This window comes from Mustela putorius, unplaced genomic scaffold (genome assembly GCF_011764305.1).
Source record: "Mustela putorius furo isolate JIRA1106 unplaced genomic scaffold, ASM1176430v1.1 tig00000835_pilon_pilon_pilon, whole genome shotgun sequence".
In the NCBI taxonomy this organism is placed as follows: domain Eukaryota; kingdom Metazoa; phylum Chordata; class Mammalia; order Carnivora; family Mustelidae; genus Mustela; species Mustela putorius.
This window is the reverse complement of record NW_025421492.1, coordinates 1,504,564-1,530,767: the sequence shown is the minus strand read 5'-3', so window position 1 is coordinate 1,530,767 and position 26,204 is coordinate 1,504,564. Positions and strand designations below refer to the sequence as shown.

General features: G+C 45.3%; 1 protein-coding gene across 5 annotated transcripts in view; it reads left to right on the top strand.

Annotated features, from left to right (window-relative positions):
- Nucleotides 1–26,204, top strand: part of CD226 (CD226 molecule) — an 82,466-nt gene that overhangs the window by 17,493 nt on the left and 38,769 nt on the right. For 4 of the 5 annotated variants that reach the window (XM_013052786.2, XM_045085210.1, XM_004745621.3 and 1 more), the window contains exon 4: nt 10,125–10,230. The exons of the other annotated variant lie outside the window; for it this stretch is intronic. In XM_013052786.2, the coding sequence (XP_012908240.1) occupies nt 10,125–10,230 (106 nt within the window). The remainder of the gene's footprint in view (nt 1–10,124; nt 10,231–26,204) is intronic. 5 annotated transcript variants of the gene reach the window in all.

Sequence of the window (26,204 nt, the reverse complement as noted above, 5' to 3'; positions counted from 1 at the left end):
ATAAAACTGCTGTGAGGAATGGCAAGGGACAGCTTGGGGTGGGGGGCATGGAGCTGAGGGGGCCCTCAGAGGAGGGTCAACCTCGGTACAGCCTTGCGGGCCCCACCCCCCACCCGGCTTTCAGCTCAGGACTGAGCAGCAACTAGGTCAAGCTTATTCTAGATAAAGGTGCTGTTATGCAAATTTATGTGACTGATTGGAGACGTTAATGGTGAGCAGGGCTGCAGGCATTTACTGCTTCAGGGAGAAGCTGCCGGGGTGGCTTGGGTGGTAGGGAACCTTCCAGAGGCGGCCCGTTCACGGCAGTTTGTGTTGGAAGAGGGATCCCGCTGAAAATTCCTGCAACCCCTGTCTCTGGCCTTATTAGTGGGTTCACGGGAATGTAGTTAAGCTTATGGAAATGACCCGCACAGGGCGCCCACCCACCCGACTCCGCAGTCTACCTTCCCCCAACTGCCTCCTGTGCTTGCACCCAGGGTCATCTCCTCTAATGCTTCCGAGGTGATATGCTCCCACCGTGCCGCTGGTGGAAGTGCTCAGGGTCATCGACCACCTGGGGGCTGTGACTTGCCCAGTCTCAGCACCCAGAGGAGACCGGTCGATGTTTGCGAAGTGCCAGGAACCAGAGGAAGGGGAACGGAATTCCCGCACCGTGCGCAGGGAGGCGCGGGGACTGAGTCGCCCTGGATCTTGAAGATGTGGAGGGTATTTTTCTGAGAGAGACAGATGAGGGGAGGAGAGAAAGTGGAGAGGGAAGTGTTCTAGGGGCACAAGGAAATCTGACATCCACGCAGGATGCGGTTCCCTCTCTGGGCTCTGTGGCCCCTCGCTGCCATGAGAGGTACCCCGAGGGGAAAAAACAGGGGTGCCCGCATCAGCCAGGGGGCTCAGCATGTGGTGTGCTGGGGTCCCAAGGAAGGTTTTATGCAGTAGATTCTAGGTTAAAAAAAAGAAGCTGGAACAGCGCAGTGTCCCAAAGAGCCTGAGAAGTTAGGCTGGCAGAGATCTTCATTGCCTCAGGGAGTCTGAATTTCACTATGGGAAATCCGTGGGAAGCTACTGAACATTTTCCAGAGGGAGACACATAATAAATCTATGTTTTTCACTACCAACAAGATGAAATTAGTTGTAGCTTATAGGAGGGGAAGAGTTTAAGGTCAGGGTAAATAATATTTCATGGATTGGGGCACTTATCCACTGCTGGTAGGAGTGTACATTAGTATGTGTATTATATTATTGGTATTGGTAATATTCAGGGTTCTCCTGAGAAACAGAATGAATAGGTTGTATATGTATATAGAAAGAGATTTATTATAGGGAATCAGCTTATGTAATTATGGAGACTGTCAAATGTGGACCAATAGGCTGGAGTCCCAGGAAGGACAATGGTGCAGATGAAGTGAGAAGGCTTCTGCTGAGATTTTCCTCTTCTCTGGGGAAGCAAGTCTTTTTGTTCTATGCAGGCCTTCAACTGATTAGATGAGGCCCACCCACAGTATAGAAGGCAATCTGCTTACTCAGAACTCACCAATTTAAATGTTAATCTCATCCAAATGTTTCAGTGAGTGGCACTAGAGAGGAAAAGAGGTTCCTCTAATACTAAGGACCCAGAACTGTTGGCAGTGTCAAGAAATCCCCTAATGAGAAAGATTCTAAAGACCATGTTGTCCTATGTCTTAATTGGGGCGGCCAACCCGGAATCATCAATATGTGCTTTCCTCTGGCTACTTGTTTGTTTATTAATTTTGGGATGATGTCAAGATTTAAATTTTATTTAAAGCTGGAGAAGGGGCAGTGTCGCAGATCTGGTTTGTGTCAATGTGTATGCTGATTTGTGGGAGCTGAACCTTCTTATCCCTATTCACTCATCAAGTCTTTTTCAGAACCTACTGTATTCGAGATCATGTCTGTGGCTGGAAGCTAGAAAGATGTGGATCTCAGCTCTAAGTGGTATGCAGAGTACTGGGGGAGAGAAGAGCTGTGTGTTGCAAAGTAGAATTAAGGAGTGAATGCTGTTGCAGGTCCTAAAACAGGATTTACTTTTAACCAGGAGATTCAGGATAGATTCCCTGCAAAGGGGGAATTTCAAGTTAACCTCGAAGGAGGTAGGTCAGAATATTTGGACGTGGGGATGGGTGGAGTAGCATTTTGGGAGAATTACTTTATTTATTCGTTTATTTTAAAAAAGATTTATTTCTTTATTTCAGACAGATGGGTGGTGGGGCATGAGCAGGGGAAGGGACAGAGGGAGAGAGAGAACCTCCAGCAGACTCCCCATTGAGCTTGGAACCTGGTGTGGGCTCGATCTCATGACCTGAGATCATGACCTGAGCCGAAACCAAGGGTCAGACACTCAACCGACTGAGCCACCCAGGTTCCCCAGAATTGCTTTAAATATCATCTAGAAACAAAGATAGCTTTGGCTCTGCTTTGCCTAGTTTACGAGGACATTTTCATTTTGTATAAATGACTCCGACACCACTACCAATAACAATAGCAATGACAGCCAGACCTTCCAAACACACACAACACACCAACAACAAACTTCCAAACACACCACAACAGACGCTGATCAACAATTAGTGCAGTTTCTTCTGGGTCACAGTTCGTGGCTTAGCTTATCTCCACATGTTGACTTAGCGCTTCAAAAGGCAGAGGAATCTAGATATACGATATGGTTATATTTTATTGTCTATTTTTAGCAAAAATCCTTTGATTTCAGCTTTTATCGCTCCCAAATTCAGAAGACAGGAAGAAAATGTATGAAACTGACACTCTCTTGTCTATTAGTGACAGGTGCAGAGTGAGGCAGGGAGGGCTTGGTCTGAAGGATGCTTCTGCCTGTCAGAAGAGATTCCTGACAGGGCTGAGAAGGCCACAGGAGGGGAGGATTTCTTGCCCTCCTGTGACGAGAGTCACCGCTGCATGCCAACGTGTTTTGTCCTTGTGTGGACTGGGTTCTTTCAGCTTTGCCCATCATATACATCTCTATCACTCCGAAGTTGTTTGTTTTTTAAGTGGGGCAGAGAAATAGAAAAATAGTTTCAAATTCACTCTTTAAAGAATTAAGATATAAACTCTTTTTTTTAAAAAGATTTTATTTATTTATTTGTCATAGAGAGACAAGCGAGAGCAAGCACAGGCAGACAGAGTGGCCGGCAGAGGCAGAGGGAGAAGCAGGCTCCCCGCCAAGCAAGGAGCCTGATGTGGGACTCGATCCCAGGACGCTGGGATCATGACCTGAGCCGAAGGCAGCCACTTAACCAACTGAGCCACCCAGGTGTCCCAGACATAAACTCTTAAGGTGCATTCTTACCAGCTCGGAAATAAGTCACGAGAGTTTTCTTGTAGACACACATATACACACATCACATACACACACATAAGAATAAACAATGTTTCTGTAAAATGTTACATTTCAGAAGTTTTTCATTTAAGAAAGAAAAAATATATAAAATAGTCCCTATAAGAAATAGTCAACTGATGAAACAGAAACACTTTAAAGGGTTAGAAATCTCTCTCCTTAATAAAATAAAACAGAATATAAAGAAGTAGATGATAAAGAACGTTTTTAAGACTTGTGAAAGCAAGGTTAGGGTCACTGAACTTCTCGGGTGAAACCAATGGGAATCTGAAAGTGGAGTAGTTACCAGAGCCCATGCCAAGGTTGCTTTTACTGATCTGCTTTCCATTCGCTAAGCCCGGAAAAGAGCATGCTTGAAAGCACATAGGAGATTCCACAATCAGACTTTCGGGGAACAGCTCTGTAATCAAAAATCAAAAAGAGGATGCCTGGGTGGCTCAGTGGGTTAAGCCTCAGCCTTTGACTCAGGTCATGGTCTCAGGATCCTGGGATGGAGCCCCGCATCAGGCTCTCTGCTCAGCAGGGGGCCTGCTTCCCCCACCCTCTCTCCGCCTGCCTCTCTGCCTACTTGTGATCTCTCTCTCTCTCTCTGTGTCAAATAAATAAAATAAAATAAAATAAATGAAAAAGAGACAAAAAAAAAAAAAAAAACAGGCCAGCAGGGGCAAACCAGACCTCAAAAAGAAGACAATACTGGAATGATAATTAAATTTCACACTGTAATGGCCGCTCAAGTTTAACAAGCAGGCACAGGTCTCTGTTTGGGTTTTGTGAGAGCAGTTTGTCCGTTTCAGTCCCCGTTTGTCCGTTTGTCCGTTTCTGTCCCTGTTTGTCCGTTTCAGTCCCTGTTTGTCCGTTTCAGTCCCTGCAAGAGAGCTGCCCTTCCTCTGGTTCCCTCCACACTCAGTATTGGACACGTCCGCCGTAGCAACATCCAGAAGAAAACTTTCCTTTAGATTGATTAAAATGTTCTCAGGCAGCCCAGAGCAGGGATGAAATCGGCTGTGATCTTTGAAACTGTTCTGTTCACTTGCACAAACTCTACCTTTCCTTGAGTAGGTATTTTTATTTCTAAGATGATTCTAGGGTAGGGACAGGTATTTGGCTGAATTTCCTGAAGGGAATGAGCTACAAGCTCAAGTTTACGAACAACTGCCCTGTGGCTCCTGAAGATCATTATTATTATTTTGAGAGAGAGCCAGCGAGGGTGAGAGCACTCACGCGCGTGCAGGTGGGGAGGAGGGAAAGGCAGAGTGGAGGGAGAGAGATGGAATGTTCAGCAGGCTCCACGCTCAGCACCTGATGTGCGGCTCCGTCTCACAACCCTGAGATCATGACCTGAGCCCAAACCGAGAGCGCTTAACCAGCTGAGCCACGTAGGCGCCCCGTTGAAGGATTTTGTTCGTGCAGGTAGAGGCGTGCAGTTTCAGGTTCTCCTTTAACTTTGAGTGAGCAGGACAGCTCACACCTCTCCCGTCACTGTCTGCCACCCCTGCCGGCTCCGCAGCGCTCAGGGAGGTGCTGACCGCAGTATGTAGAACATATTTCCCCCCAGAGTGGGTGCTGGCGTGGGTGTGGGTGCCAGGGCAGGGTGGGGATTGCGGCTTCATGTGTCAGAGCTGTCCCAGCGACTGGAACAGGCCAGCCCACGCAGCTTGGCCCAGACTCCTCCCCTGGACCCTCTCTGTGTCTCTATTTTTTATTTTTTAAATTCCTCTTATCAAAGGTTGAAAGCTGTAGAAATCACACCTTGTCTTCCAGCACTTTCCCTCCGAAATGTCTCTAGGATTAAAGGGTGGGTGTCAGCGAACCTTCAAAAGACCATTGACTGATCAGAGTATTTACTGACTGAGTGGAAAATTACATATTTGCATTTTGTAAGATAAAAATGGAATTTTAGATGTTGAAAAACGAACGGAAAGGAAATGAAGTATGGCAAGAGAGGAGGAAAAGTGAAGCTCTGAGCTGGTTGGAGGGTTTTTCCCCTTGAGCTCTTGCTCTCCTGTGCGCCGTTCTTTAGCCTTGGTAGAAGACGACTTGGTTTCCAAGTTTCGCTTTTTGCTGCTGGTTTTGGGTTTTGTTTGGTTTTATAGGAAGTGGAGGTTGCAAGCAAGATGGCTTTTCCTTTCCTCTCAGAAAATTTGTGAAGACGTTTAAGATTTTGAAACCATTAAGAATTTTAAGACTACCAAGTCAATCCTTCAGGGATCAATGCGAAATGACTCCCCCAGGCAACATCTCTTCTCCTTGCTCCACCATAGTTTTAATTAAATAACTCCGCTGATGGGGCTTCTGGCACTTCCCTTGAGAGATGATTCACAATCCAATAAATCTCAGTGTGAGAAAATTTTCCCTGACTTCAGCTATTTAACCACAACACACATTTTATAAAACAGTCTTCCTCACAATCTGCCCAGAGAGAAAGGCCCCCGTTCCCCTGAAGATTCATACGGAAAGCGTTCTAAGGACGGAGCCACGATAAGCAATATTCACATTTAATAGCGCCGTATATAGCTTCCGCGCGTCATACCTGCCGACTGCAGTGGGGTGATGACTGCGGCCAATGAGAACCCAGGCTGCACAGGGATTCTGCGAACACTTACGCGCGCCCTTTCACTAGCAGAACACTTAAGAAACATAATGTTCTCGTTTCGCAGACTAGCTCTCAGAACACTTTTGTCCCCTTTCTTGGCAGGCTACATGAAATGCCGTATGCTACCCAAACCGGTATTTCCAGAAGAGTTTAGTGAAGGAGCATGTGTGTGTATTCCCTGTATATAGGATGGTTTCCTTCCTGACATACAAAGAATCCAAACCTTCGGGAAGTTTTAGGTCACCCACCTAATCCATTCCATTAATGGGTAGAGTACACTTCTCTCTCTTTATAAACTGGAATCACTATTGGAAGGGTACCTTTTTTCATCTGAGAAGCAGCCAAGGAGTTCAACTACTTTCTCTGAGACAGAGCTTGGTAACGTTCAACTACGTCCCCAGATGAGACGAGCATCCATCCCGTTGACTCATGACATCATATTTCTCAAAATGTCTCTTTATTATATACAAGAAATGCAGTCATTCATATAAATAAGTGGGTAAATGTAAATAAAGAACATTTATTTAACAGTTAAAACATCTCACTTCTTCCTTCTTTTCTTCTTAAATCCTAGTAATGGTTCCTAAAAGCATAAATACTAAAGAAGAGAGAAAAATTTCTAGTTACTGACATTGTGTTTTTTTGAGCTGACATAGTTTTTGAATTTTTATTCGTAACTATTACTAATTATATTCTTAACTATTAACTACTATGTTTTCAGTGAAAATAGCAGATTTGAACCAAAGGGCATAGTATTAAAATTTGTTGCTCAAATGACCCTTTGCGGTATTAAAATCTCTATTATTGGGTGAATATTGATAATAGTAATTTTTTAAATTGTGTAAACCCTTTCTAGATCTAGTAAAGAGAAATTTAGTATTTGCTGGGGTGCCTGGGTGGCTCAGTCAGTTAAGCATCTGCCTTCAGCTCAGGTCATGATCCCAGGGTCCTGGGATTGAGCTGCACATCGCACAACGGGCTCTCTGCTCAACAGGGAGCCTGCTTCTCCCTCTGTCTCTGCCTGCCTCTCCCCCTGCTTGTTCTCTCTCTCTTATTGTCAGATAAATAAATAAAATCTTTAAAAAAAAAGAAATTTACTATTTGCTGTGAGGAGATGATGAAATGAATAAGAAAGTCTTTGTTTTCAGGACATTTAAAATCTAAGAGGGGAAGTATGTATATACTTGTTAAGAGGCATAGAACAATGTTTTGGGAGTTGAGAGGTGACAGAGATTACTGCCAGTATCGGGGAACCATGGAAAGAGTCTGCACCAGGCTGGAAATCCAGGTATGATTCTAGAAGGAAAGTGTGTCACGAAAATCTTCACATAATGGAAATGCTCTTTGCATTTGGAGCATACAAAACAAAACAAAACCCAAAAAACAAAAAACAACAACTTTGGTCACAGCCTTAGGGGAAGGGCAGCAGGTGGGAAGCTTAGATTTTTGGACTTCATTTGGCGATTAGTAATGTTTTCAAATAGTGGAAGTCCCGTGTTGGTCATGATTGCAGCCATGATTTGAAGCCATTACTCTAGCGACTGCATATGGGATGGTTTAGAGGCAGGAAAGAAGCAAAATTGGAGACTAAGAAACAGGCAAGAGTAAGAGAAAGGGAGCATGCAGTCTTGACACCAAGCAGGCGTGCCGCCAGTGGTGTAGGATCAACCAATGAAATCTTCACAAAGACTCTGCTCCTTCCTAAGTTACAAACACATCCCCCCCGCACCCCCCAACCCCCAGTCCCGGGACCTCAAATTTCTTCTTCCCATTTCCTTTCTCTTTCATTCAACAAATATTTATTGAATATTCACGGTGTGTTGGGGTCTGCATGGGATTGGGGGTACAGTGAGGAAATGTTCCAGTCTCTGATTTCAAGCTCAAGCCTCCTTTGGAATGCCCCTCAATGCTTCCTCGAGTGCAGGTGTATAGAGCGGGGGTGGGTGGTGACAGGATGCCGGTGGCGGCGATGTGTTGGAGAAGTGGCAGCAGAGAGGGGAAACAGGACCATGCAGCGAGCTTCCGAGAACAAAAGATGCTTGAGCTTACTCAGAGGGGAAGATCAGAAACTTCCTGTTTGAAGACTGTTGTGCTGCTGGCAGGATGGCATCGGTGCTTGAGGGAAATCGTGCTAATGGCTGAAGCAGAAGCGAGGCCGGCAGGCTAGGGAGCCGCAGGAGGCTTCGTAAGGCAGGAGTGAAAATGAGCCGAAGTGGGTAGTGGAGCCAGGTGGCGAATTAGGAGGGGTTGATACCCGAGACCGAGAATTTGATCTGCGGCCAGCAGGAGCTCCAGATTGTTGCTTGGAAGGGGCGGGGGCAGTTTTGAGAAGCTGACTTGGAATTCCATTTGCCTGAGAAGACCACATTGGTACTGAGGTTGCATTTTCTTTGCAGTGGGATGGGGTTGGGGGCTCCAGGTCCAGCTGCATCTCTGTGTCCCTGCGGACACCATTTTCAGGTGAGGTGCTTTGACTTTATTCTTTAGGCAATGGGGAGCCCTTAGGAATTTTGATTGGGTGAATGGTTTGCAATTTAGGAAGAGCACTGTGAGGAGGCTGTTACGGGGTGAGTCGTGTCCCCCTAAATTCATATGTTGAAGTCGAGACCCCAGTGCCTCAGAATGCGACTATATTTGGAAATAGGGTCTTCAAAGAGGTCAGTGAGATAAAATGAAGTCATTGGAGTCATTTGGAAGACGAGGAAATTAGGATACAGACACACAGAGGCAAGAACATGTGACGATACAGGGTGAAGAGGGCCACATACAGGCCAAGGAGAGGGGCCCCACAGAATCAAGCATGCTGCCGTCCTGGTCTTGGACTTCCAGATTGAAGTCCCCCAGTCTGCGGTCTGTGGTCATGACAGCCTGAGCAAAGTGATGCCGAGGCTGTAGACATGGGCCAGATAAGACAGGAAGTGGAATTAAACCAAGGCGGGGTACCTGAGGGTGAAGCGGGGGGGGGGGCATGTCCTTCCTCGTGTAGCTGCCATTGTTGTTTCTTCCCCACCAGAGATTCCGAATTTACATTAACAAACGACTACAGTTGCCAGAACTTTGGCTCAGAAATTGCTGGAGTGTCGTTCCCCTTGCCTACTCGGTTCATTAGGATCTTGTCCATTGGCCACTTCTAGTTCTTGCTGTCATTCTACCCTAACCTGTCCTTTTCAGCATACCCTTCTCCTCTCCTCCAGATTTGGTGCCCATAGTTGTTTTATCATCGGCCTCGGATTCTCTTAATGTCAAAGTGGCTCTATTTCTACAATCCCTTTTTTTCTCCTGCTGCCTATTGTCTGTCTCATTCCTTTATGTCCTTATGCGTTGGGCTCGTTTGGCCGGCGTGAGGCTCATCGCTCTTCACAGAGCATTTCTGGGAGTTCTCGGAGACTAGAATGAAGGGCCTTCATTCCCAGAGGAGTCGATGCTGGTGTTAGAGTAGATAGTTAGTTCTGCCCCTTCCAGTAGCTGGGAGAGATCTCTGCCCCTTCCAGTAGCTGGGAGAGATCTCTGCCCCTTCCAGTAGCTGGGAGAGATCTCTGCCCCTTCCAGTAGCTGGGAGAGATCTCTGCCCCTTCCAGTAGCTGGGAGAGATCTCTGCCCCTTCCAGTAGCTGGGAGAGATCTCTGCCCCTTCCAGTAGCTGGGAGAGATCTCTGGACCAAACTAGACAGGCCCAAAATGGTGGGCATCCTGATAGGAACCCCTGAACAAATTAAGCAAGAAAAAAAAGCAAAAAATCCTGCTTCTCACCCCAAGTTGTGACTATTTTGCCCCCTAGTTAACAACTGTCCGTAAAAGATAACCCTAACCCAGCTCCCAGGGCACACAGCTCACTCTCTCTCCTGAGCTCACTCACTCTCATATCTCAAGAGCATACTTTCTGCTTTAATAAACTTTCCCGCTTGTGTTCCTCATCTGCTGTGCTGCGTGTCTGTCCTTGAATTCCTTTTCATGACAAGACCCAGAACATTTGGTGATTCCCTCAAGTCTGGGTGGGTAAGGACCCAAGGCCCAGGGTCTCCCCAGTTTACTGGGCAACACTGTGTTACTTTAAATGTAGACTTTCTGGAACACCCATGCTGTAGGAATTAGGACTGTAGATCCACATGAGAACTGACTCGGCGCATGCAGCTCTACTCAAGGATCTTCCTTTTTCTTTGTTTCCCAGAGATGCAGGCCAGGTCAGGATCACTTCCAGTTCATTTGAACCACGAAGGTACACCCCTCACGCTCTTCAGCTGCAGGAGGGTCTTCTCTTCAGTTCCGCACCTCAGGTAGACCCTGTGCTTTGACATCCATTTAAATGCATCGTGGGAGGCTCAAAAATCAGAGTTCAAGTCTGCTTAGATTGGCACAGTGTGCCTAGGGCAAAAGGGGCTTGCTTCCTTGTTCTTCTTTCTCACCTGTATTCTTCCTGTTGATCCTACGTTGTCAGATACTTGATGACTTTAATATTTTTAAAATCGTTTACCCTACATATTTAGTTGTTTTTAATAGGAATTTTAGTGCTAATAATGGAGTCTCCTATTTTACTAGAAATGAAAGTATCCATCTTTCTAAAACACAAGTGTAGTCCTTCCCATCACCAAACCTGTTCTGCTCCCAGGCTCTCAGTCGAATCAGTAACTCCAGTTCTCAAAAATGTACGAGTCATCCTTTAAACCTTATTTTCTCTCATTCTTCTCATCTAAGTAACTAGACTTTCAAAATACATGTCTCATCTATATGTATCAGCCTAGATTATAAAGTACCATTATCTCTCACCGCCATGTATTTTTTTTTTTTTTAAAGATTCATCATCTAGATGCTTTCACCTGAAAGTCTGATCTGAGTAACATAGCCCATCACCTTCCAAGAAATATAATATCTGATGCCCCAGTTTTTGGACTCTGGTCTGGCCCTGGTAGGACTATGTTTCCAGTTGTCTGGGACTCTGGGTGTAGATAAGGGATGCCTGAGCTCCTTCCTTCTTGATTACGTCCAGATGAGGCGTGCAGTCTTCTCAGACTGAAGGTTTCTGAGAATTAGCTCAGACAATGGGTTATAGAGCAGGAGTGTTGAGAAATGATAGGGTCTCATTATAGACTGGGTGTTGGGGATCAAGTAGAAGGAGAATTCAAGAATGGTACCAGGAATGACGTGGGGTCCTGGGTGGATAGTGATTTCATCCACTGAAAGGGGGAGTGTGAGGCGAGAAAAGGGTCTGCAGGGGTGGAGGGGTTTGGTTCCAGACACCCAAGGAAGCAGGAAGGCAGGAGGGTTTCGAGTCAGCGCTCAAGAGAGCAACTGGGTCAGAGATGTACATGCGGCGACGGCATGGTGTGCACGGGTGAGCACGAGTGGGCCCAGTGAGCTTTGGCTAACGGCCTTTTACATAAATGACGAGTGATTATTGAATGTTTGTTCTTTGGCAGCTCTGGGCAAGGTTCGAGAGGCTTTGCATGGAGTCTTTCATTTAATCCTCACAATATCTCTATCAAGTACATAGTGATATTAAGACAGAATTAGAAAAATGAATTAAAACAGAGAGCGTAAGAAAACAAAGCGCTTAGCACAGAAGGGTGACCGTTAGAACACCGAGACGTGTACAGACGCAGATGACAGGGACATTTTTAGACCCAGAGATGCCTCCCTATCCACATCAGAGCATGCAGGTTAGCGGCCCCCGAGCCCCATCCCATGTGATCGGTCTTCTGGAGATTGAAAATACTCATAAACGTCTGGAGGGCTGTCTATACGACCTGAGTTTTCTGCTCGGCAGCATTTTCTAGGCTGAGTAGCAGCTGCCTTTTTCTGACTCATGCATTCCTAAGTTTCTCTCAGTCCCCGCCTTTCCCTATCAGACCCTCTGGCTTCAGGAATTTCCGTTACCTTCCCAGACGCTGCAGATTTGCACCCATCGTCTACTCAGTTACTCCTTAGTCCTATTAAAAATGCTTCTCGGAGTCTTCTAAGATTGGTTCTTGCATACATTCCAACTGGTCCTTTTGTGTATTCTTCTTTCAGCCAAATTGGGTTACTTTGCAATTCCTGAAGCATCAGCCATATTCCTGGATTTGTTGTCTTTGTGCCTTTTCTTCCTTAAATACTCTTCCACTCCATATACTACTTATCCTTTAAGGGACAGTTAAAGAAACTTTGCCCCATTCTTAAAATGGGAAACAATGTCTCCTCTCCACTCCCCCAGATGTTGTTTGTGGCTACCTTTTAATTAATATGTTGTTGTTCTTGTATTCTGCCTGTGGTTACCATGTCAATTTCTTCACTGACCCCCCCCCCCCCCAACCCCACCCCAGATCCTTCAGTTGAAGGCAGGTCATATCCCATTACCCTCTCCTTGATCCCAACAGTATTGGACACTAAATGCTCTGCATTTAGGAGACTTGGCTCCATAAAACAGCAAAAAAATAGGGGTGAAGGGAGGGAAGTGGAACTTTCCCTGCACACCGTCAGCATTACCTAATCAGCACTTGCAAAGCTGCTAATTCCAGATACAGTTAAGTGGAACAGAGCAACCTCTTCTGAAGTAGCTTCCAGGAAGTATAAAGCACTTTCCTGAGTGGTAACAGATGTATAGCCCATCGCATGTAAAACATAGCTTGAAGTAGTTTTCAGTGGAGATTTATTTCTCTAGATAGCTTAATTACTTGTACTTTATTAAAAAAAAAAAACAAGTGCAGTGGGCTCCCCCCCCCCAAGTATACTCCTCCATGAATTGTGTCTATCATGTTTCCTCACAATTCATAGCTCACTGAAATACCCTGGTAACTGCTCCCACTAGTTTGTTACATCGTCACCCAGAATGGTGTGTCATTTGCAAGGTTTTGCTGTGGATATCTATTAGCACATTATTTGTGAATATATTAAGCTTAGTACATCCATGTTCATGGAGGCATTATTCTCAATAGCCCAAAGGTGGAAGCAACCATCCTTCCATTCATGGAGGGATGAATGGATTACAAAATGCACACAGTGGGATATTATCCAGCCCTAAAAAAGGAAGGACACCCTTAACCCATTACAACATGGTTGAACCTTGAGGATATTACTCTAAGTGAAATAAGCCAGTCACACGAGTACAAATACTGCACGGCTCCTTTTATGTGAGGTGCCGAAAGTCATCAAATTCATAGAAACAGGAAGCGGAATGACGGTTGTCGGGTAGTAAGGGCTCGGGGAGTGGAGAGTTGCTCAAGGGGTACAGAATCTCAGCTTTGCAAGATGAGTTTTGGAGTTTGGTTGCACAATGATATGCGCAGACTTTGTGTTACCAATGGGCACACTTAAAAATGGCTAAGATGGTACATTTTATCTTATGTGTATTTTGCCAAAATTAAAAAAAATTCATTTGTGTAAATATATGTAAAATAGTTTAGTTACAGGATTGATTCCCAGGAGATTTCACCATTCACAGTTTTCTGTTTAGAGAAATTCCTATCGATTTGTCTTCATGGCAGTGAAGTACAAAGATGGGTATGTTGAGAGAGAATTTTGAGTTCTGGTTCTGTCCGTCTAACTAGTCTTGTGCTGTTTGGAAAGTCCCTTCATCTTCTTGAGCTCCGGTTTACTCATATATGGAGCGGCAATAGTAATATGTGCTTTATGGGCAGGCTCGAGAATGAAGGAGATAATGTATGCAGGCAAGGGCCGGTGTGGGTACTTAGCACGGAGCAAGTACTCAAGGCATGGTGATTCCACTGAGTCCCCTTTTCACCTTCCTTAAGGAATTGGATATTCTCATTCTGTGACCCTTCGAGAATATTTCCGCAGACACGTATTAGCAGTTCCCACTTCCCCGGTACTCTATTAGGATCTGACGAGGGAGATGATAGAGCTCCTGCCCACAGAAGGGGAGAAAAGTAGATATTGTATCACTGTATGACAGATGCTCTGATGGGGAGAACTGCCCCAAGGGGGGCTATTAGAGCCCATAGGATGACCATCCTCATTCTTCATTGTTCACCTTGGGGAGGAGGGAGGGACATCTGATAACTAAAGGCGGAACAGGAACAGGGTAAGTGTGTCCTCTGCAACAGGAACAGCATGTGTGAAGGTCCAGAGTGAAGAGAATGCACGGGGTACTTGGAATGGGAGTCCATTATCCTGAAATGTAAGAGGCAACAGGTCAAAGTGGAGAGGCAAGCAGGGGCCAAACACTCAGTGGTTTTCTGCCAGGGACTGAGAAGGCACTGCCGACTCGGTAGGAGAGAGAGACAGACTGACTGGATGAAGGGGGTGGTTTGAATGGGAGCAGGACTGGAGAGAAGGAGGCTGGGCTGGAGGCTATTTTGCTAATACAGGCGGGAGTGAACTGTCAGGGGACGAGGACAGGGCACCGGGGAGAGGTAGTACAAGTTCCAGAGATACTGAGAAGGTAGAATGGACAAGATCCAGCAACTGGCTGGCGGAGTAGGGAAGGGAAGAGAAATTAAGACTGATAACGTGTTTCTGAAGAGTGGAGAGAATGGGAAAGAGCCACTTGGGAGAAGGGAATATGGCTTTGGGGCACCTGCAAAGAGGAAATTAAAAGCATTGAACATCTAAATAAGTTCTGTCCATGTGCTGTCTTTTGCCACAAGATGTACGTACCCAGGGAAGTCCAGGAGGTGAGTTAGGAGTTCCTTTTCTTTGCAGAGATCATGCTGTAGTGCCCATCGCAGTCCGCCCCTGCTTAGGCACCCGCTGCTGTCTCGGCACATGCTCTCAGTGCTCTAGACAGCACCGAGTCTCAGGGGCTTTCATTGCCTCCCATAACTAGGGTAGCCTGTGGGATGGTGCATTCGCGCCGGTGCTTGTCCTGGAGCGTGGCAGCCGACTGCGAATGCCAGGTGCACATTTGGTCAAAGAAGTTGGCTTGTCGTGTCTGCAGAGGAGCTTAAACGCAGGCTCCTTTCCCTGGGGGGGTCATCTTGTCCGCTTCCGGGTTAAGTCCTCATCATTTCTTTAAAGTCACGTGGTGCGTATCTGTGCCAGTCGACAAAGTGGGGAATTGCCTCACAGTTGCATAAAGGCAGAGCCACACAATTCCTTCAGTGTCCTTGTCATTTTCTTTTTATTCTCTGCGACACTGTTGTTGTACGTGCTGTTTTCAAATGCTGGAAGTTCTTCTCACTCACTTTCTCTCTTTGATGTAGTTAAAAACTTTTCAGTATTTATTTTGGAGTCTTTTGCAAGATGTTTTTCAAATACCCCTTTGGCCTAGTTACTTATTCGTACCTCTGGGCTTCCTCCTCTCCCCAGCTGAATGGTCTTTTGTTTTCTGGCGATACCTTCATCCTACTGTGGCCCTTTGCCTTTGCCAGGGTAGCCATGAGGGGTTTTATTTCAAGCACCTGGCCCTTTAGATCTCTAGCATATATTTTCCCTGGACTTTCAAAAAGGTGTTTTTCAGAAGTCTTAGGGTTTCTTCTGGGATTTTTCCCTTTTCAACTGTATCTTTCATTTTTTTAACCAGAATATTTGCATTTTATGATTGTTTCCATTTGTAATTATGCAAAATTTCCAAAGACTTCTTTTTTTTTTTTTTTTTGACTTTGCCTTTCTAGTTAGAATTGCCCGTAGCCATTTTGATCAAGAAGGGTGCCTCAAAGTGCATAACATATGTGTCTGTGCCGTTCCGCAGTGCAGTGATTTCAAGGTATTTTTATTTCTTGCGGATTCAAGAACAAGTTGTATGTGCAATCCCAGCGTAGTGGGTCCACAGGTTTCTCAGAGGGGAAATTCGAGATTGAGTACAGACAGAGCTAAGGGGCCCACCAGTTTAATTTTTCAGTCTGCTCCATTTGGGGTAATGTTCCCCTCTTAGCTTTCTAGTACTTGCTAGAAGGGCTACAGAACAACCCGAGAAGCTAGCGTCCGCCTTGTAGAAATTTGAAGTGTCTCTAGCAGCTGTGTATTTAGACATGATTCCCGCGGATGCTGTCCTTTATAAAATGGTAGCATGTCTATCCTCTAGAAACATTGTTTTTTTAGTCTGAAGGCACAGTCCTCCATTGATTTTTATTGATTAATCTCTTTCCACCCTGAATCAGATGTGTCACTTATGTCAAGCTTGTCACTTGCTTGCAAGTTTTCCATCAATCTACTTAATGTTTCAGGCCTCCAGGATTTGTGAGGGTGCAGTTACAGATTTCAACTGGTCAGTCCCCAGATGAGGAGTGTGACAGAGACTTCATCAGCAAACAGCACATGTTGAGAAAGGCCAGAGCTGATAGGGCAAAGCGGGCATAGAGGAGACGCACCTTTCACGGCGGCTGTTGAGAGGTTTGAGGCCCCCGGCGTTGGGTGGAGTTCTGGTCGGCCGGGAGTGCAGCCCTCCCGGATTCACCCACCCTGCTCCCTGCGGCCTCCCTTACTGCGGCCGGCGGACCCTCCTCTCCAGCACTTCGCTGCATTTTGCTCTCTCGTTACCGTATTTCCTATTAAGGGCCGTGGAGTCTAATGCTCGCTCTCACCACTTTGCACCTGTGTGGGGATGGACTGGCTGGGCTGAGAGGGCTCCGTTCCCAGGCACGTGTCTTCAGCACCGCATGGCCTCCAGCACTGCAGACCCCTCCTGGGTCTGTTCCTGGCTTTATGGGCTTAGTGGAGAGAGGAATCTCGGACTCTGTTGAAGTCCGGCATTTCTTTCTTTCTTTTTTTTTTTTTTTTTAAAGATTTTATTTATTTATTTGACAGAGAGAGATCACAAGTAGGCAGAGAGGCAGGCAGAGAGAGAGGAGGAAGCAGGCTCCCCGCCGAACAGAGAGCCCGATGCGGGGCTGGATCCCAGGACCCTGAGATCATGACCTGAGCCAAAGACAGAGGCTTTAACCCCCTGAGCCACCCAGGTGCCCCAAGTCCTGCATTTCTAAGTCAGATCTTGGGCACCTCAACACGAATTGTTCCTTTTACCCTAGTCTGGCTTTAGTAAGGCCCTTCTCGAGACTGAAATTATTTCTCAGCCCTTATTATAGTTGTATCCTGTGTTAAAAATGAAAATGTATCCTTCTTACTTAGAATAGACTAAACATCTTGCAATAGATTTGCTATCGCTCCAGTGCTCTTATAAAAACCTGTGAACATTTATTTTTCCAGCTTTGTATATGTCTTAGTGCTCCAACTAGTAAGTAATAACTTGTCATTCATTAGGGGGACTTTCTTATGTTTGATATAATTGGTAATAATGGGTAATAAAAACTGAGGATTCTCAGTACTCCCTTAAGTGTAGTTATGCAAAGACAGAAATGGGATCTTGTTTTTAATTTGCGCGCACACACACACACACACACACACACCACCACCACCACCACCAAACCATATTAAAGCAAAAAACCTGGAGAAAAGGGGTCTTTAGGGCGATAAGCGTATAATCAGGAGTATCATGGAAGCAAATTATGCCAAATAGTACTGGACAAAGTCTGGAGTGTGTAAGCCACACAGTGCTTGTGTCTTCAACTTTGACTAACAGTCACTTAATTGACTAATGAGTAGACAAGTCCTTTAAGGTCATATTCAAAATGTAAGGGACAGTGGGGAGGCTTCCTGAGGCTTCCCATCAACCACACATGCTGCTTAATGTGCACGGGCGGCTCAGCCAGCAGGAGGGATCGCTGGCTTATTAAGGAAATTGGGTTGGGAAGGTGAAAGCCTTGGTAGCCTTCCTATATGAGATGATAAGAAGCAACTCCTGCCCCGGGGACGCTCACAACCTAATGGCACACACCAAGGGGTCAATGTCCAGAGTGGACAACGACAGGCGAAAACTGTATCTTTGTGAGCAAGTTGGAGAAGGCTTCACGGAAGATCACCTTCATGGAGGTCTTCAGGGTGAATGAGAGTTTTAGGGAGTCCAGCAGACAGGGCAGCCTGCACGGAGATGCAGAGGAGTGGACATGAGTGGTGAACACACGGGGCCTTGAGTGGCCTGGTGAGCATGGGCATTACGGGTCACGGATGGACATGAGGGCGGGGTTGATGAGGGCAGAGAGAGAGCTCGCAACAGCTTGTGTTTGCATGAGGCGCTATGGAGCGAGAGGTGTTGAAACTGAGGGTCAGATCGGATTTCCAACTAGGAAAGAGTACTCTCCCAGAGGAGAGATGGGTGTAAATTCTCATGGTCTCAGCATGAAAAACAAATGCATCTTAACACAGCGGAGACAGATTGTATGTAGATGAAGAAAGCACAAGGGAACGTGGCTGACTTACACTGTACATGTGAGATCACGTTTTTATTTATAGGGTTCTAGAATGAGTAGTCTGGAGTTGCCAATATAGCAACAGGGATGGGCTCCCTGATGTACAGCTACTCTTCTGGTGCATAGTGGGCCTTTGGTTCTTCGGTTCAGACACTGAGTCAAATTTCTGGGTTCAAGTACTGACTCCACCTCCACTAACCCTGACTTTGTTACCCTGTCTAGAATGAGCATAGTAACGGCGCCTGCATTGGAGGGTAGTTTTGACATTCACATCCCCTGGGAAGTACTTGTCACAGCTCATGTCAAACTATAAGCACCTGGTATGTATTACATATTATTATTAATTGGCCAAAATAACCAAAGTTATCTTCTTTTGAAGACGTATGAGTAACACTATATTCAGAGAAAAATAAAGAAGAATATACCAAAGTTGTTTTCTCTTGAGGAATGATGAGTAGTACTAGACCTATAGAAAGAAATACAGAGGGACTATCTTTCGGGAAAATAAAAAGGAGAACAGTAAAGATTTCTCAGATATGAAAATGAAGAAAAGGAAACATTAGTGGGCCGAGAAGCGATGCCGTGTGGTAAACTGCCCACAGCATTCTTTTGTCTTGTATCTGAATGGGCAGTTGACGGGAACAGGAGGTATGTTTTCTGAGGAAAACTCCTGAGTTTCAAAGCACATGAAGTGGAGGACCATAAATTTGAAGAACAGAGAGAGACAAGGAGGTCACCTTTGGTCGCACCCAGCGGAGGGCGAGAAACAGGTTCGTCTGCAGAGGCTTTCCGAAGGGAAGCAACACAGTTAGGATGCCCCCTTCCACCGTTCCCAGTTCCCCTATGGGCTTGGGTCTATGTGAAAGTCTATGAAGAAAAGTAGGCAAAGGTGAGGGAGGTTGTGCTCCTTAACGGAAACAAACTGTCCCTTTTTTCGAGAGATCTTAATTTTTTAAATCCTCGTGCAGTGGCTGGTGCTACGCAGCCGACTCCCTGTCCTCTCACTAGTACGTACGATTCAGTCATGATAAACAATTCTTTTTGTTAGACTTAATAATCCTGCCCTGAATGGTTCGGTAAAATAAGAGGAAAATATGCTTTGCGGCGGGCCGTTTATTTCACACAGAGATAATACGCTTTGTCTCTTCAGCCTTTATTCTCAAAACTTGGATAAGCTTCTTGCCTTCCCTTCTTTCAAACAGTAGCGTCATTAGCTTTCTCTTGCTACCAGACACGATTTGAGGGTTTCATGTACCTTCCAGGTGATCCCTTAAATATTGTGGTAAAAATGGAATGTTTTGTCTTATGTGATAGAATTCCCTGGCTCAAGGCTTCTCTCCCAATATTTTAGATATTCTTTGTAGCCGTCTAAAAGGTTGATTTTCTTTGTCCCCTTTGTTGGGAAAAAGCCCCCCAACAGCTTTTCTGGAATGTTCGAACTGCTTAGGTTGCTCCAGTCCTCTTCCTCACCTAGAGTGTCATGGAGGCAGAGAGGCCGCAGCCAGTTTTCAGTCGTCCTTGAGAAATGAAGCAGCAAATTAGCCGAGATAATACCCAATGCTCACCCGAATCAGTGGCTGAAGCCTCTACAGCCAAGACGCTTACTGTCTTAACCTTTTTTCTGTGTTTGGCATTTCTCACCCTTTTGCTCTTTTCTCCAGTTTTGCATCCTCCAGCAGCTACATGATTTCTCAAATGCTCCGTTTTTCAGTTTCTAGCCTTTGGGGAGATTCCCCATCCCCGCCCCCCCCCCCCCCCCCCCCCCCGCCCCATTGCTTCCACGGCGGTGGCCGTGACCACGCAGAGCTCAGCAGCCCGTGACGTCCCACTGTCCTGCTCAGACATTCAACCGACGAAGCGGAGTCCAAGTCCAAGCGAATGCGCCCACCTCCTGGGCCTTCCACCTTCCACGGGATTTCCGCAGAGTTCCCTGCACCCAGCAGGGCTTGCAGATGGCCGCTTTGCTCCAGGTCCGCACGGGAGACCTTGCTCCTCTGCGGGGACGGGGCTCCGGTGGTGCGTCCGGGCTCCGAGCTCACAGCACAGCGCGGGGTGTAATTCTCGGCCCCTCTCTGGGCGCCGGGCCAGCTCCTAAGCTCTGTGAGGACAGGGACACGCTGTCAGACGTGCTGCTGTATCCCTGACTTCATCTCAGCCCCTCGCGCAGAGGAGGCTCGGATGAACTATTTTATGCTGAGTCAGTGACTGAAGCCAGTGACTTTTTGTAAGTTCCCGCAGGGCGGGGACAGGTCTCGCTCATTCTGTGCCGGGAATACTGCTTCACACGTCGTTTCGCAACAGACTCATAAGGGCTGATTTGCTGGATTCACTCACCTCAGTGTTAAAAACTGTCTCGGAAAGTTGTTTCAGCGTATTGTTAAGTCGAAAAGAAACATGTAGTTTGAGAAAGAGACGGGTACCACCATAGTAAGAAAAAAGAAGCACCATTGTGGTGTGACTGAGCAGGTAAAATGGGAAATATTTACTGTGATTACTTTGGAGATTGGCATCACGAGTGATTTTTATCTTCTTCTTTTGGCTTACGTGAATTTTCTAATTTTTCCACACCAGAAAAAACAAAGCAAAACAGAACAACCTGCAAATAGTCGGTAATGCATGGGACTGTCCTGGGGTGCCCTTCCCTCCCCGTGTGGTGTTGGGTCTGGGGCAGTGTAGACTCTGTCCGATACTTCTGGAACAGTCAGGTTTTGCAAGGGTTCAATGTGCTATTAAAGCTTGAATGCAGGGACTCTTGGCGATTGTCCTACTCTTTTTCTTTTCTTTTTTTCCAAGAGAATCCAGACTTTCTCCTTGCTACCTCAAAGCACAGTTACCCATGGATTAATTATTAGAGTGGAGCTCTAGTCTATGATCTTTTTCAATACTATTTTCCCCAACAAGTGGTATGAGGAATTAAAACCATGTTTGTACACAAACCCCAGGGCATCCCTGATGTTCTGGATGACCAGATGAGAGCGACCACTCGGGAAAGGGAACCCAAGCTACCAAGGTGAGGAAACATGTTCATCCTCTGTTTTACTTTTAAAAACTAACAACCGTATGACAGGTGTATCTTAGGAGTCTCGCTATGAACAAAGAGGAAAATTTGGTTAAAATATGGGCATAAGCTGAGGGGGTGGTCTGAGTTAGTCTGAGGAGGAGAAGTTATCTGGAAAATCTTAGCGGAGGAATCCATACCTGACTCCCCAGGCCAGGGTGGCGGCGGGGGATGGGGAAGGAGGGTGATGCTGAGCGAGGGAGCCACCCAGTCTGGCCTCGGGGAGGGGGGGGCAAGTCTGGGTGTGTGTTGAGAGGAAGCTCAGGGTCACGGGGAGCAGTGCACCGACGTTGAACTGTGGTAAAACTGGGGCTTACGATATGTGCTAAGAAGTCTGAATTTTATCATAAAGGATTCGGGGGTACATTCAAGAATTTTGTTAGGGACTTACGGAGCCAGATCTGTGTTTTGCAAAGACTGCTCCGGCTTTATGGCAGGGACGGAGGGAAGTGCGGTGGGCACGAGCAGGAGAACTATTGCCAGGCTGGTGCTTCACCCCAGGGGAGAGGTGGCAAAAAGAGCCCGCGAGAGCAGAGTGCAGAGAAGTGGGTAGAGCTAAGGCCCTTGGGGGGAAAGGGCGACGGAGCTGGGGGCGACTTAGCTGAGGGGTAGGCGGGGGAGAAGCGAAGGCTGCTGCGCGTGGCTCTGAGTGCGCGTGGGCACGTATTTGCCAGCTGGAGGTCATCGGAACAAGGAACGATCCCATGTTGCAAAGGTTCAACGTTTACACGCACAAAGTTACATTGTTATGTTGGCATCTCTTAAAGCTAAATGGATAAGAATAAAATGAATGCTCATTAGGTACATATATTGAATAGAAAAATCTTTTCTGGTATTCTTTTATATACAGAAGGCATTAAAATCATGGTTCGTGCCCTCAGATAGGGTTAGACCTTAGTTGGTGAACTGTTTACTCGTTATAGTAAATGAAGGTCTCTAGTTCACTGGGAATGACTCCTAGAAAATGTCATTTTGTGGTTTGATGCTTATCTAAAAATCAGGAAAATATACTCTTTCATTACTCTATGAATCAAACATATTGTTCCTAGCTGAGATGATAAATGTTTTGAATTATAGCTTTCTGGAAAACATTTTGTTTCATACAGATTAGTCTGAGAGCCTATTTTGGGTTTTTTTTACCTTTTATTTTTAACTTTCAAAGAAGATACATTTTATTTTCAGAGTTGAAATAGTATTTGGGGACACGTATAGTGGGGAGGGGCGGATGGTCAATGTCATCTTAAATTTTTTCCTAGGGCTCGTGTATTCTTAAAATTTATTTAAATTGGTTTTGTTTAATAATTTTATATGATTTTATTTTTTAAAAGATTTATTTATTTTAGAGAGAGAGAGAGAGAAAGTGAGCACACGTGAGCAGGAAGGGCAGAGAAGAGGGAGAGAGAATCCCAAATCTCCCCTGAGCCCAGGGCCCAATATGGAGATTGGTTGACATTGATCTCATGACCCTGAGATCACGACCTGCACCAAAACCAAGAGTCTGACCCTCCACCAACTGAGCCACACAGGCGCTCCTATCACATATGATTTTATAAGTAGCTATGTACTAAATTAATCTTTTCCTGAAATAAGCAGTGAGGTTTTGGTTTTATTTGTGGTGTGTCATAAACAACTCACAAATCACCATTTTGGTGGTTATCTGTGGTTGCTTAAGCCCCCAGTGATTTGTTTATATGCATCACTTAGACACCGCATTTAAGCCTGTGAGTAAATTACTTTTGCAGTTGAATACAATCGCATCTATTGACAGGCAAAAAGATGCTTTATTTTCCTAACCGTTACTCTATACAATCTAGCTCTGAAATGAAGTAGTTTAAGTGGGATAAACCTCACCTTGATTGAGGCACATTAGGGCATATTAGTAATTGTTGCCACTAGCTCAGCCACATCCTGTGATTAGACTCTGATCCCCAAATTTTATGGCTTTTTGTTTTGTTTTGCTTTTAAAAGGCAAACCCATAAATGTGATAAATGTAATTCCAAGATAATGGAGTTAGGAAGCCATTACCGAAGGCAATTTTAGAGGAAAATGGAGAGTGTAAAATGATGACTTTAAAATATTTAAAATTATGGAGGTGGAAATTAAATTGCAGACTTCGGAGGGAAGTGTGTACCGTGCAGGGGAAATGGAAGTCATCCCTAATTTAGGGGAAGAATTTACAGTGAGATAAAAAGCCAGAGAGAATGGCAAATGTGGAGTTTAAATATTTTAAAAGTAACCATTTCAATTAGTTCCTGCATTTAAAAAATGGCATGTAGCAATAGGGCATACAAATTCATAAGGGGCCATATTGATCTAAGCTCTTCCTGACCTTGCCTCAAACAGGGTATTTGAGAACTCAGTGTAATCTGAAAAAGAATTTTGTTTCTTTTTCTATTTCATCTTTGCTTTTGGTGTTTACATGTTTAATGTTGTCCTTAACGGAGATCTACAGCACAATAGAATGCACCCCAGGTTCTTTTGTTAGTGACATTAACATGGGTTTCATTTCTTAGATTAAAATACATCGTATGGTCTCTCTGGCCATTTACTAAGATGTCTACACATTTCTGTATTTTTACACCTATTCTACTACTAAGGAATCGAAGCAAGGAGCAGTGATTCTGAACCCTGTCAGATCTGATGTTCTCTTTCATCCTAAGTACTTTATAAATGTGGGACTATTTTGAAATCATACTCATAGATATGGAAAAGCTACCTCCACAGACAGTTGCAAAAAATAAATCTAATGCTGTAAGTGTAACTTAAAGGAGAAATAACTTGTAAGCAGTTTACAATAAGGTGGTCTGCATTTTCACATATACACACTGAAGCGCTATTCTGCGAGAGGACAAAACGAAGTGTTAACTGTCTCCACCTGCATTTAGAGTCGCCATGAAGCATAAGGACATGCCCCTTGAAGACTCGGTCACCCTGAGTGGCACTGTCACCTATGACGCTGTATTCAAAATAGCAACTGAAGTTCTAATCCTTCAAAGTGAAAATTTACCCTGCTTTAAGCTGAACAGAAATAGAATTCCTAAAAAAGTCAGCTTAAACAGCTCAGAAATATTTTGTGTACATGTTTTTGTACCGGTTTACTTCCAGGCGAGTCAAAACCTCTTGAATTATTAATTGTAACTCTTTTGAAGGTAAGTAGCTTTTGGCCCAGGACTCAAAACTTCGTCTTAAGTATAGCTGGTCCTCAATTGATGGTTATTTGTGTACTAGTTTCTTTAGAGCAAGAACCTTTCTGTTTTATTGGGAGTAACAGAATGACAGCCGAATGCATCTGAAATGGTCTTGGTTGTCATTCTCGATTAGAGAAAGGGCCAAAAGTTGGGTCTGTCTTGCCCTTCCTTCCCTTTCCAATTTCTTACAGTAGAAATGCTTTTCTAAAAGAGGAGTAAACGGGACCCGGCACAGATACTGAGATCTGACGTTCTTCAGAGAGAAAATTGGAGACTGAAAGAGCCTTTGCAAGGTATTGCCAACCACAGGTTCAAATCAAAATTGGAAAAGAAATATTTTGCCCTGGGTCCATGAACACAAATCTATAGATACAGGGTGCACTGTGAGTTTCATTTCTTGGCGGGGCGATGAACCCGAATTACACTCCTCTGGTCCCTCCTCCCGTTGCCAAAGGCATTAATAAGAGGTGGGTGGCTAGAAGCAAAGGGAAGCTTGCGAGTCTCGCTCTTCAGGGGAGCTGGGGATGCGGTTGCTCTCAAAGCTTATCAGCAGGGCTCACCCAGCACACTCGGAGCCATGGCACTCTTTTGCACATGTTGGGTGGAATGTTGTTGGAGAAAGATAGGATTTCAGAGCCAGAGGGCTTTCACCTCTGACCCAATATTTACGAACCAAACTCTTGGACAGTAGTATAATTAACGGACATTTTTGATCGTTGTTCTGAAATAATGTTAGAAAAATATAATCACAACGAGACTGCTTTCCCAATTTTCGAAGTGTCTCGAATAGCAGTGATGTATTTCCCCCAAGTCACTTTGTTTCCAAAAATGTCATAAAGAGCACTAAGTATTCATAGAGAAGGTTTGGGATGTGGTTTCTTCTTCCCACACTTTGATAAGAGGCAGCTTCTTCCCCTTCTCTTCCTATGTGGAACCTCCAGTTCTCTGAGCCTGTCAGATTTCTCCTCTTTCCCTTGGGCTGGTCCCTTGTTTGATGACTTGCAGGCTGAGCATTTGACTAGACATCTGAGCCCTGGGAAAAAAGCTCCTCCTGCCCATGAGATCTTTGCTGGCAAAGGGACCAGGACTGTGTTCTTCTCAACCGCTGTTGGCACTTACCCATGCTTGGAATTTGATGGTAAATGACAGAGGTTTTCAATCTAAGATCTAAATACTGGCTTACCAATTTTGCTCTAAGGTGTTCCTTTTTTTTTTTTTTTTTTGAATGTTTACACTTTAGTGCATAAGCAGAAATTAATGAAATTCTGTTAATTGCTTCAGGCACTTCTCCTTTTAAGAAAATAAAAAGTTTGTTTTCTTTCTCTAGTTGTGGTCAAGCTGCTCTTTTTCCTGTTTTGAGAAGTGAGAAATTTAAATGGCAAAATAATCCGTGACCTCTGACAGTAATAAATCTCTTTAAGCATGTTTATCTCCTCAGTTAAGGACTGTTTTGTTTTTAAAGCTCTACCAATCTATTCTCTAACACATTCCAAGTTCCTTTTTCTTTCTAGAATATCCTTTATATTCTCCAGATCTTCCCTTTCTCCACCATGGGGAGCGGGGGTGGGGGGGCCGGTTCCCCCATCACAGGGTGCTTGCCAACGGGCTGGGTCTGACGAGAGAACAATGCCCTGGGGGCGGTTCTCCAGGGAAGGGCTCCAGGCACAGGCAGGACAGTCTCCTGGGAAGAACGCTAGACAGTTGCAGCTGCTGGGAGGGACAGCGGAGCAGGAGGGTTCGAACCCAGGCCCTGGGATCATGACCTGAGCCAAAGGCAGAGGCTTTAATTACTGAGCCACCCAGGTGTCCCCAAATTTCCTTTTAA